The sequence below is a fragment of the Bemisia tabaci genome, chromosome 4, assembly GCF_918797505.1.
Source record: "Bemisia tabaci chromosome 4, PGI_BMITA_v3".
In the NCBI taxonomy this organism is placed as follows: Eukaryota; Metazoa; Arthropoda; class Insecta; order Hemiptera; family Aleyrodidae; genus Bemisia; species Bemisia tabaci.
Genome location: NC_092796.1, coordinates 25,537,196 through 25,549,298, shown reverse-complemented (window position 1 = coordinate 25,549,298; position 12,103 = coordinate 25,537,196). Strand labels below are relative to the sequence as shown.

The 12,103-nt window shown below is 34.6% G+C and overlaps 1 protein-coding gene across 6 annotated transcripts in view; it reads left to right on the top strand.

Annotated features, from left to right (window-relative positions):
* The window catches only part of unc79 (UNC-79 domain-containing protein), a 45,286-nt gene that overhangs the window by 4,306 nt on the left and 28,877 nt on the right, over nucleotides 1–12,103 (top strand). For all 6 annotated transcript variants that reach the window (XM_019045173.2, XM_019045172.2, XM_019045176.2 and 3 more), the window contains 15 exons: nucleotides 342–527; nucleotides 991–1,223; nucleotides 2,235–2,449; nucleotides 2,891–3,147; nucleotides 3,574–3,715; nucleotides 4,422–4,598; nucleotides 5,067–5,190; nucleotides 6,012–6,135; nucleotides 6,697–6,830; nucleotides 7,368–7,598; nucleotides 7,958–8,113; nucleotides 8,876–8,993; nucleotides 9,414–9,577; nucleotides 10,350–10,498; nucleotides 11,686–11,843. In XM_019045173.2, coding sequence (XP_018900718.2) covers nucleotides 342–527; nucleotides 991–1,223; nucleotides 2,235–2,449; nucleotides 2,891–3,147; nucleotides 3,574–3,715; nucleotides 4,422–4,598; nucleotides 5,067–5,190; nucleotides 6,012–6,135; nucleotides 6,697–6,830; nucleotides 7,368–7,598; nucleotides 7,958–8,113; nucleotides 8,876–8,993; nucleotides 9,414–9,577; nucleotides 10,350–10,498; nucleotides 11,686–11,843 — 2,568 coding nt within the window. The remainder of the gene's footprint in view (nucleotides 1–341; nucleotides 528–990; nucleotides 1,224–2,234; nucleotides 2,450–2,890; nucleotides 3,148–3,573; nucleotides 3,716–4,421; nucleotides 4,599–5,066; nucleotides 5,191–6,011; nucleotides 6,136–6,696; nucleotides 6,831–7,367; nucleotides 7,599–7,957; nucleotides 8,114–8,875; nucleotides 8,994–9,413; nucleotides 9,578–10,349; nucleotides 10,499–11,685; nucleotides 11,844–12,103) is intronic.

Below are 12,103 nucleotides of genomic sequence, written 5' to 3'. Positions count from 1 at the left end.
AATTTTCCATTAAAGAAAGCCAAAATTGCATTATTTAGTCTCTCCAAAATTCCTTAGGGGGTAATTTTTGCAGAGTCTAAATGACTTTCAGCCTAACTCTCACTAATACTTATTTTTGAGGGATTAAACTTCGTCAGAAAAAAACTAAATTTAGAATAGAAGTAATACGAAAATCTGTCTGAGCGTAATCCTTCATTTACAGAATTATTATACCATCGTCTTTTTTTCTTTAATTGATCAGAACTTATTACTTTTTTCATTTTAAACCTTATTCCTCACATATTTTTCATTTAGCACGTATTTCATTCCTTATCTATGATATTTTCTTTTACTTCTCACAGCTCATCACTGTCAGCTACTAGAGTGCTTAATGGGCATGAAACAACTCTTAGTAAAAGATCTTCTCTGTGTTATGGCATATGGAACATCTAATGCAAGAGCTTCTGCAGCCAAATTACTTTTCTACTATTGGCCTACGTTTAACTCAAGTCTCTTTGAGCGGAAAGGCGCACCTCCGAGAGTCACGAGTATGCAGTTTTTTTCATCTTTAATTTTTAAAGCTTAAAGAAATCCTAAAAATTACTCTGATCAAGAGCTTTTTCTCTCAAAATAAAAATAATTCATTTTATTTTCAATTTTAATGGGTGCCTCAATAACATAACAATAAGAAAAAAGAGGCAATGTAGTCGAGTAACAATGATAAAAGCAAACAAAACAATAGATTTCTGAAGATAAAACTTTAGGAAAGCTTAAACATGTGTAACAAATTACAAAAAGTTTGGCGGAGGGTCTGTTATCGAATACTGCTCCAAGATCTTCAAGATGTACCTTTAGATGGGTCATTTAAGATATTTTTAAAATATACATACATACCTATTCCATTTTTCAGACCAGGATCAGCTCAAAATATCTATGATCCATAGCAGTATGATTGCTGTATCATTTTTTTTCACTTTTTGTATTCATTTAATCTTTTTACAACCATTCTAGATGATTGGACTCCTTTTGCCTGTCAACGAGATCAGTGCCCTAATGTAGGAACAGCAGAAGCAGCGAAAGTCTGTTTTGACCATTGCATATCTATCACTTACTCAAGTGACACTCCACCACCTTTGTATTTGTGCATCGAGTGTGCCAATGAAATCCACCGAGAGCATCCCAATCAAATGTTCTATGATATTCTCCATCCAATGCAGCAGGTGTCTGTCTCGTGTGAAAACAAGGTAAAAGTCTTACCGCAACTCAATTCTTATCCAAATGGTCCGAAATGAGAGCATTTGACAAGAATGCACTCTTTCTCATGATATCTTAGCACATTTTTCATACCAGAATTACCAGATCACTGAACAAGAAGATAGTCAAATCTTTGTAACTCAGCTGATGAAAGAAATCAGATGTTTGCATGCTTTTGATGTTCACCGGTCATTTGACTTGCATGAAACACATTAATGCTGGCAGGATTAATTGGCATTCCTGTGAGATCATTAATTTTATCAAGATTGAAAAGCTTTTTCTTTTTCCAGGAGAAAATATTTAAATGCGTTTACATTTTTCTACAAGACATCTCATAAGGACTAAACAGAAAAATCAAAAGGCATTCAATTTGCTCCTTACTACTTTTATTCCATTTGTATAATTTATATAGAGGGCTGGCGCAAGTCAATGTATAGGTCACAATTTAAGCTTACAATTACAAAAGAAAAATAACTCATTGAAGTAACAAAGATTAGGTACTACTATCGAGCTCTTTTCATTTGGGTCCATATTCTCAGAAGTGTAGAAAATTTAAGACTGCAATAAAATGGAAAGGCAAATGGTGCTTTGATTATGGTAAGGCTGTCTGGCAACAGCAAAAGAATTGTACGCTATCCACAAAATAGAGATAAAAAAAAACGAGGGGGCACTAGCGTGAAAAATTTAGGAAAATTAGAAGCTTACGGCTTTTGATTTTTTTATTTTTACTTATCTTCAGTTAAGTAATACCAGTTCCACCAAACATGAAAAGGTACTTGAAGTCTTATACCATAGAATAGTACCTAAGTGATATCAACCATTTAGTAAAGTAATATGTATCAAAGTTCATTCTTTTTTTTGTGTGTAATTTGAGCAGCAAAGATGAATACATTTTATCAATGGAAAATATTCTCATCTTATCTCAGTTATGATGAATTGGTGTACATTTTTATGAATGAAGTTTCAGTGTCATGAAGAAATATTCAATATTAATTTTTCAGAGCTGCCGCTCAGCTGACAAAAGTGTTGTTTCGCTCTGCTTCTCAACAGAATGCGCCAGCTACAATGCAAATCACCCAATTCGCTACTGCCAGCAATGCCACAACTCACGGCATAACAATCGGAGAGGAGGTGACCATATAGTTCATACATGCTTGTCTTCAGCATGGCAGATGGACATGCAAATGAGGAACTACCTCATCGAGGCTATCATCAGGTTAGACTAAAGTCTAAGTAAAAAGACGAAAATAACATGAAGAAGTTTCCATTTGAATGTAGCCAAAAATGATGTGGCCTACCAGTTCAATGTTGTAAAATTGGTTTGGATAGTGCATTTCTGTCCAGAAATTGTCCTGTCGACTCTTGCTCAGTTTTGCCCAGAGACAGTTGTTGAAACTAAACTTGCTGGTTTGCAATCACTTTTGATCAGCAAGTCTAGTTTTACCCGGTAAAAGTTCAACTGCTGGTTCCTTGTCAGCAAACAAAGATATGCGGTTTTGCTCTTTAGTCATCAACATTGTAAGATGGATGGTCTTAATCAAAGAATATAATATGCCTATGTGTACCAAGTGTAAAAACTGAAAAAACTTACAAAAAAGAATCGATATTAGTTACATGTCATTTTAACTAAAGACTCTAATGCATAATCTCTTTTCAGTTTAATGAAAGAGGCAAGACCAACAACGCCAGAAATTCCAAAAGATATGACTGACATTCAAGCCAAAGCAGCATTACTAAATGTCTTGGGGCACTCAAACCAGATCTCTGTTGAAGAGAGGCAGCTGATGGGCCGGTTCGGTGTCCTGCTTCTGGTTGGCCTTTGTGTTCCAGACAAGGAAACACCGGTAGAAGTGCTAGGGCGCTTACTTTCAATGCTTTTCCATTGGTTCCACGTCACCGCCTATTCTTTTGATGGTAAATTTGAATTTGACTCTGTATTTTTTATTATTAGCTGTTCTCTAAAGCGTGGCCACAGTTTCACAGGAATGCAACAGGCTCCTAAATTCATTGATTTCTAACGATCATGGTGCTTCTGCCTCACAGCAAAATCGGTGAATTGTCTAACTTCTGAAACTTAAAAACTCTTTCTTTTTGAGTTATTTACTTTTGCCTGAGGTTTATTATTTTCGTTTTTCATCTCAGGATCTGCCTCACATTTGCCGCAATCCGAAGATTTTTTGCATCCTGGCCTCCAGTAATGGATGATTTAATTCATTTACAGCTCTGGTAAATATTTTCTTTTTTTGAAATCACATTTTATCACTTTGTAAAAAAAAAAAAACTCTTGGTCAATGAAATTTGTATCTTCTTATAGTTGGCTTTTCATGGTTCTGTGTACAGATCAAGCTGAGTGCACCTTGGAACGCCTGAAAACAGACTATGTTTGCAGTTGGTTGAACACAGTTTGTGAAACACATTTCAAAGTCTTCATATCATGCTTGCTACCTCATCCAGCTGATTATGCTCGTGTTGGAGGCCACTGGTAAGTGATTTTATGCTACTGTCTTTAGCAAAAGAAAAATGTTAGAGTAGTGATGGACAGACAAGAAATGGACATCATCTTGCAAAACAGATTTATCCACAAAGGAAGTTTTGAAGAAACATGAATCTTTCAAAGCACTGTGATGGGCTGTACTTACATTGTTTCTTTCAAACATTATCTGTAGATCAATCTCCTTTCTTGAAATGCATCTTAATTGATTATTGCAAAAGGGTTCTTTCTTACATATTTGAAGGTGCTTTTCAGTAATTTCTCATTGAAGTTAGGGGGAAACAGCTGCAAACTTCAAAATATCGTAAGAGGAATGCAAGAGGAATTTATTATTTTTAAACAATGTGCTTGTTTGAATTAACTTTTGACACACATGTACGGCCAAGTTTAGGTTGGTACTTTAATAGAGGTGTATCTCTACTACTTTACTACTTCTGTCCTGTACGGTATTCATTCTTATTGTTAGTCGCATCAAAGTTACTGCACAAAATTTTTTGTCATCAATTTTTACATGAGAGATTATGGTGAAACTTGGTGCTTTTTTTAAATTCTCCTTCCTTTCTTTATTTCTTGTGGATGAAACTCTGTTCCCTGGCGTTTAGTCATAATTTATAAGTTTTCTTTGTTCTTTATGGGAGTATTTTCATAGAATCTAAGAAAATGCTAAGTAAATAAGTTTAGAAACTTTTTTTTGAAGGGATATGCACACAACACGGACAGCTCATCTGAAGAATGGCCTAAACCGACTGTTCTGTCTTGTGCCTTATGAAGTTATCTCATCTGAAATTTGGGATGAAGTAATGCCATTCTGGATGGAAGCTATTGTGAAAGATGTTCCAGACAAAGACCTTTGTGAATTGAAAATGCTTCTCAGGTAATGAATGCATTTGGAGCACAACTCACAGCTTTAACATAATTTGAAGTCATTAGTACATTGATTACTGCCAATTTTAGGCGGTTTGCTCACAAGAACAAGGTCCCAAAAAAAATTCTAATGTAAAAATCTAAGTGAAGAGGGTCCCACCTCAACATTTTTGCTTGTATTATAAGTGCCACTTGTAAATTAATGAACTAATCAGTGGCACTATGAGAGTAACTTTTTCTGCTGATAGTACTTCCAGTAAGACACAATATTTTCAGTGTCTGTGTTCATTAGTTTTGACAATTTAAGATTTGTAAGAGTTTAATTTCATCGATGAAACTATTTTTTATTTCTATGAGCAACAGTTCAGCAGATGTTTTCCTCTGTCATCTATGAATGTTTTTGCGCATTCATAAATTTATTCTTGTAAGTCTTATTTTGTTCTCAGCATAATTTATAACAATTTCTCTTGGTTTGCAGTAAAATTTTGGATCCTGACATGAGTCCACTGGGGTTTGATGCCAAAAAGATGTATCATTTTGTAGCTGTTAGATTCAAGAAAACATCACCCAAAGTTCAAGAACAAGCCTTAGCCTGGCTTCAGGTACATTACATGTTATTTTCTCTATATCCTACTGCCCTTAATATTGTGTTTGGATTGGTTGAGTCATGATAGTTGAGAAAAAGCTACTTGACACAAGTTGTAGACTTTAAATATTATTCTGGAGAATACGGTGAGCTCATTCTTATTTAACTTAAGGGTACCAAACTCAGTATACTGTTTTAGTAATGCAATCTCTCAGAGCCTCTCTCATGTAGAGTCCTTGCCAAATATTTTTACCCACTTTTAGAATGTGACAGAAGGTCCACCATCTTGATTCTTGCATTTACTTTCAATACAAAACTGATGTCTTCCGTCGCAGTCTAAAAGTGCGTAAACCTATTCGGCATAGTCTCAATAAATTTGGAGCAGAATGAGCACATACATGCAAGTGAATGGAAGATTGTGTAACTAACAAAGAGAAATGGAACTCCAGAGATGTATCCTTTGCTCAGCCTCTGAAGCTGAAGTAGGGAACAACAGAGAAATAATACATATTTGAAACTTTTTTGTTGAATCAGTTAATATTATTGTGACTGGTTTTTATCAAATCATCTCTGTATATCACAGTGATTTTTACAATAATGATTTATATCTCATAACAGTGGTGTTGTTATCTTACAACAGTGATTTTGGTGATCATCGTCTGGTTTGCATTAATCACTAAGAGGACTTCCTTTTTGTTGATTGCAGCAGTCTAAATTATAAATATTAAACGGTTTGAACATAAAACAAAACCACTTTAAGATTAAGATGGAAGTAAAAATCACCTGCATTCAAAGCAGAGATTAAAAGACCTAAAAATTAATATGTGCATTTTTCAGGTTTTAACAGCTCTAGAAATCGTTATTCCTCTTCATCTATTATTTTCATTCTTTGAGGATGGCATAAGCAGTTTGAAGGAACATTCAAATTCTAATGGAGAGCAACTGAAGAAAAGTAAATTAGGTCAGTAACTTTGAGCATGCTTGACAATTTTCAACTGAAACCTTAAATTTCAAGAATCATCTGAATTCTCAAAGACCCGAGTGAACACAATTTCTTGCCAACAGTGGCTCACTTTACTGCCATTGGAGGAGAAAGAGCTTTTCTTTACTATGTATAATATCTTTCTATACCATAATATCTTTAATTTATTCCTCCTGAGGTATGTAACAAAGAATAAAACTTTCATTCACGAGTTGTAGTTTTCCAATTTTACCAATGATTTTTGTGCTGCTCTTTCTTGCAGGGATGTAGCACAGTCTCCTCTACTTAAAATTTCGTGACAAACCAAAAATTCATTAAAAGTGTCAAAAAGGCATTTCTAAGGGGAGTGGAAGTATATCCAAAGCCAACTGTCAAGTTGACATGGCAGTGCAAAACTTGAAGCTGAGTTTCGATACGTCATCACAGCCTGCCAAAAATATCTTTCCAAACAAGTCCCATTTCCTGGCATTTTCAAAATGTTATTATTTTTTTATTATGTCTATGAGCTTTTTTACTCATCTTTACTCCAATTTTTTGTAGCACCAGTTTATGGAGAAGGCACTGATCATGTCACACCAGAAAAAGAAACTTTGCCGGGCATTAATAGCCCCAAAACTGACCCTGAACTAACTCTCTCCTGCTCGGTTTTTATGCTTGATATCATTCTCAGACAGGTCAGTATTTAATCATCAACTATTCTTGAGCAAATTTTCTTTTAACCTGAGGAGTATATTTAACTTGGTTACTAGTGAGAATCACAACTTGCAGTTAGGACTTGATATCTCAAACATCAGACATCTATCAATCTCAGATATATTGATTGATCGATGTATCAAACCCTCTGATTGTACTGAAATTGGACCAAATCAACTATTCTGGATACATTTGATTACGTTGACATACATTGTGATAAGTTAGTATGAATCAAATAATTAAAATTAATTTGACTTAATCATTACCTAAGGAATATATTTTTTTCCTTTTTCAGACAAAATGATATGTTTTTATAATTCTAGAAATCATGCCAAACCACCTTCATATAGCCCTATTAAAGATACTTTGTCGCTCAGTTTTCATGACTTTAAATTAGGTATTAGGTTTCAGAAATTATTCTCCAGAAAAAACCTTTAAGAATACTTAGAGATGCAGTAATAATGTCCACAAGAGTAGTCAAAGAAGAAAACCAATTCAAATTTCATTTTGTTTTCCAGATGGAGTTACATGAAGTGGAGAGACATACAGGAATCCATACCGTCGTTGCACAGGATGTTTGCAGACTCCTGCAAGATATGCTCTCGGCCTCCTGGTTGACGTTTCACAAGTGCACTACAACCCCCGATTTTAGCGAATGTTCCCTCTGTGAGATACTCATTACATGGCACCAGCTATGCCTTGAACTGGTTGAATATATAGCCCAAGAGAACTTGGCACATCCTCCTGATGTAAGCCCCTTTTTTTCTCATTTGCACTAAAAAAATGGTTTCTGTGGTGGAAATGAATTTATTTTTCTTGATTTGGGAAAGCTAGCTTAGGAAGCATTCTTGCACCTTCTACTGTCGTTCTCCCACTAAGCCCTGATCAATGAAATAAAACTAAGCTTATTCCAATGCGTAGATAGCTTTTTGAAGGTCAACAATCATTGATTTATAAAATACGTACTGCTAAAATTGACTGAAATGGGTCTAGTTTTTAATCATTATTTACTAGAGTTCAAACAAAACTGGAAGCTGTAATAATATTTTTAAATTTAAATATTCCTGTTGAATGACTAATTAAGCTTGGATTTTTCTCATTTTACCAGCCTCCACTGGAAGAAGCAAAAGAAGAAGAAAGTAGTATACAGCGTAAAAGTCCACCTGATACTGACAAGAAGTGTGACTCAAAATCTGAAGTTGCTGGAATGATGCAGTTCATGGATATTCCGGCAGTTGGAGGTGTACTTGTTAACATGCCTCATGTAAGTGAATATTCAGAAATTTTATTGTCAATTAAGGACACTCCTGATAGGAGGGCCTCTCTTGAAAAAACCTTTCATGAAAAATTAACATTTTTTATTCCTTGTTTCCGAAAGCAATAATACCTACCAAGTCTCCCTATGGAGAGTTGACACTCTTACTGTTTTTCGCATACAGAATTTTTTGCTTTGAGACAATGAACGCGACCTCTGTCTTATATTCCTGGCCAGCAATGAAAGAAGAGCCTTCCTCAATCACTTACATTCTCACCAAGTGATTGGTCTAAAAATGCAAAAAAATTCACTTTTAAGCCTTGCTTTTCGAAGAGAAATAAGCCAAATTCATAGCCTGAAATTGATACTGAATATTCTGCTAATAAAAAGAACAATCAAGGAAATTCTCAAGAAATTATGTTAACTAGTTTTTCCAAGAAAAAACGGAGTATGATAGGAAGTCTGCAATGTAGCAAACAGAGATACGTCGTTCATTGTTTGACCATCGATTTATAAATTATTGTGATTTCTGTAAGTGAAAGAGTAGCCCATCAATCCTATAAAACTTGCTAACTTGGGTCTGTAATAAGTAACCATTTTTTGGAATCAAGAAACATATTTTATATTTTGGCCCATGAAGTTGAGATTGGATAATAGGATTTTATATTGTTTTACCCTACCACAGCTAATTTGAGATAAATGAATCGGTCGTCCTCTCCATGGAACTTCTGTATGTATATTTACGCGATAGTTTTGATCCTTTGTTCATAGATAATGACAGCAACAGTTGAAACAGTGGTTGAACAGCTGGACTTAGCTCCAATTATATTGCCGGAAAGAGTCATCCCTCCAATTGCAAGAGCAGTGACTTTGACGCACTCTGACTCTGGTAATTCCCATTTGAATTATTAACACTCTTAAGGTCCTGCAAAGCTCCCTATTTTTAAAAAAAAGTTAGTAGTCAATAGTGTAAAATAAAAAGATGCATCTACTGTGTCCTATAAAAACCTTAAATTTTCGAGGAATAACTGCTGGAGAAGACCAAAATGTTAGGAAGATTTTAAAATAAGACAAAAGGAAAAACCAAACTAAAAAAAGTTAATGTATTTAAGTAAAACCCAAAATGTTTATGATTTTAAGCATGTGTATTTGTTTTGTATTGGTGATTCGTTCCTTAATTATCTGGATATTTTACAGCAGACAATCCATTTAATCAATTATCAGGACACCATAATCAGCAGGTCACTTCTGCTTGCACTGTTCTTCTGTATGACTTTTCAGTGAAATGAAACTTGTCTCACTTTTTCAGCCACAAACACAGCTAGAGTGCGAAAACCAACTCTTGTCAGTGAGACGGAAGAACAGCTGGAAACAGAGGATATGGAAAACTTTTGGCACACATCAGTCGGGAAGTTTCGCTTTGTTCTGACAGAATTACCGCAGCAATTTCAGTTCATTCATCAGCTGCTAAAGGTTTGTTTGAAGTCTGATTAATAATTGGATGAAACAAATCACCCAAGACATTCAAGGTTTTAATGGTTTAGTTTAATTTTTTGGTTTAAGAAAACGACCCAGTATGAAAAATGGGAGTAACAAGTGACAGAAACTGCTGTACAGCAATCTCCATTGGATGGAGGTCTGAGGAAAATCGGCTTTAGGCTTGACACGCTTTAATATTCATCAGTGAACTGATTATAACAAATTTTTCAGTTAACAGATTTGTGAAAAGAAACAAGATTGACGCAAAACCATTGGGCTGTACTGCTGTGCTAAGGAAAAACGCTGTATGAGCCCTTAGAAGTTGACAAAGTCTCTCTGATTAAATACAAATTTACAGGGAAATTTATGATTATTTTTGCTCCAATTTTTCAGAGAATTCCATTCGCAATCAGATCAAAACCATCTGAATATCTCAAAAAGAAATATTCATAACTCTCCGTAAAAATAAATACTTCATTGGAGCGAATTTGGCAACTCTCGAAGGCTCTTTCGGCGTTTTCCCCTAGCACATCAGTGTACTCTTTCAGATCAAAAGAGCTCATTTTAATCCAAATCTTAGGTAGGCGGCCAGCTGCTGAAGTTCACTTCAATAACTGATTCAAAGTCTGTGGTAATGAAGATCAGGTGATTGAATTGACCAGCAGTAGCAATTTATGTCAGCTATTATTGTATACAGATATTGTTTTTCTTTTTTGATTGTGAGTATATTTTCATTTTTGTCATCATCAGTTTTTTTCTGTCAAAGGAATTGCCAACGGTTGAATCGCCAGATGTTCTGTACTACATGCTCCAGTGCCTGTACCGGTTTGTTCTTCATGGTGATGCCCTCAACAAGGCATTGAAAGACCACCGTGGATTCATCGTCTGGTGTCAAGAAAATCTTCTAATCCGCAAGTAAAATTCGTTTTGGCTGTGCATAATAAAAACATTATTAAATAATTTCTCAGTTATAAATTGAACATTTTCACTCAAAAGCCTCGTGAACTCATTTGTCATGACAATATTTTTATTTAGCTCCTGATTGGAACCGCATAAGACTTCTTTAAACAGCAGTAATCAACCATCCTCTTTCTATTTGATGTAATGAAACTGTCCTGAACTCTTACAAAAATTAAAAAGAGAGTCACCTTTTTTGTGTAATCTTTTTTTAGTTGAGATGAGTGCATCGTCAATCTCTAAAATTCATTTTTGTGCCACCCAATCATAGCATTTAAAATTACAACACCTAATCACTTAATTACAAATAAAATTACGCTTTGTGCAGGATGTATGCAAATTTTTAAGCTTTCCTCTCAAAGAAGTGTATCGAGGCAAATTTTTGATTTGACTCAGATGAGTCATCCTGATTTAATAACTCTGTACCCACAGAATTCCTAGTGGCTGCTGTCATCGCTTACAGTTCCCTACCTAAAAAGAAAGGGGGAAAAAAACAGGAGAAGAGTAGAAAAAATCTCTTTTCAGATGTGATTTAAAAAGTATGAAAGTATTATATGGGTGTTCAGGTTTACATTTTGCTATTTGTTTACGCGTAATTTTCATGGTCAGTATAGGCTCAGTGCAGAGTTATCAAACTAAGGTGATCCATCTTTATCGAATTATATCCTTCCTGTGTTATCCTTCATGAAAGAAGAAGCTCAAAAAAATGCTAACTGTTTGGTTCAGAATGAATTTTTAACTTTGCCATCGTGCCCCCGTGATTTCAAAGTTATTTTATGCAACACACCTTTTTTGAGTTCTTGTAGAAGTTTGTAGTAGAACGCTTCTTTTGATAATTTTCACGCAGAAGATTTAGTCCACGGAAAAATTGCAAGAAAATGCATTCTGTATGCGGTTGACCATGTTTCATTTTTATATTTTTGGTCTCTAAGTAAAATAATCCCAAGGCCAAAAATTCATCCAAAAGTCTTAAGACTTCAATCCACGAGCGGAAGCAAGCTTTAAAACAAATGAGTCCTTTTTCATAATTCATCATTTAAATAAATTTTTCTTGCTTAAAAACATCTATCTAAAAGATTTATATTATTAATTTATTTAAATGTTGATCTACTTCAAATCCATCTTCACTTTATGCTTTTTCGTAGTTTGTGGGAACTGTGCAATGCTGAGAATTCTCATATTTGTGAAGTCTGCGTTCCAATCTTGCTACACTGTATATCATTGCCTGTAGGATCCGATGTGTTTTGGAAAGTTATCCAAGATGATTTTCACTCATCTGACTGGAAAGTTCGATTCGCTGCTGGTATGTTCATTGATGTAAAAATAAATTATTACTGTATGAATTAAAGAAAAAATGTAAAGAAAATGGAAGTCGCAAAGATGTTATTAAATCTATTCCACATTCAAAAGTCGAGTATTTTTCTCGAGATTTAACAGCTTTACTTTTAATTGTGAGATAGATATATATTAATCAAACTTACTAATACTACAGAAATCATGGCCTATATTGCTGTTATTAACATCTATTTTATTTAATTCATAATCCTTTTAATTAAAAGCTGC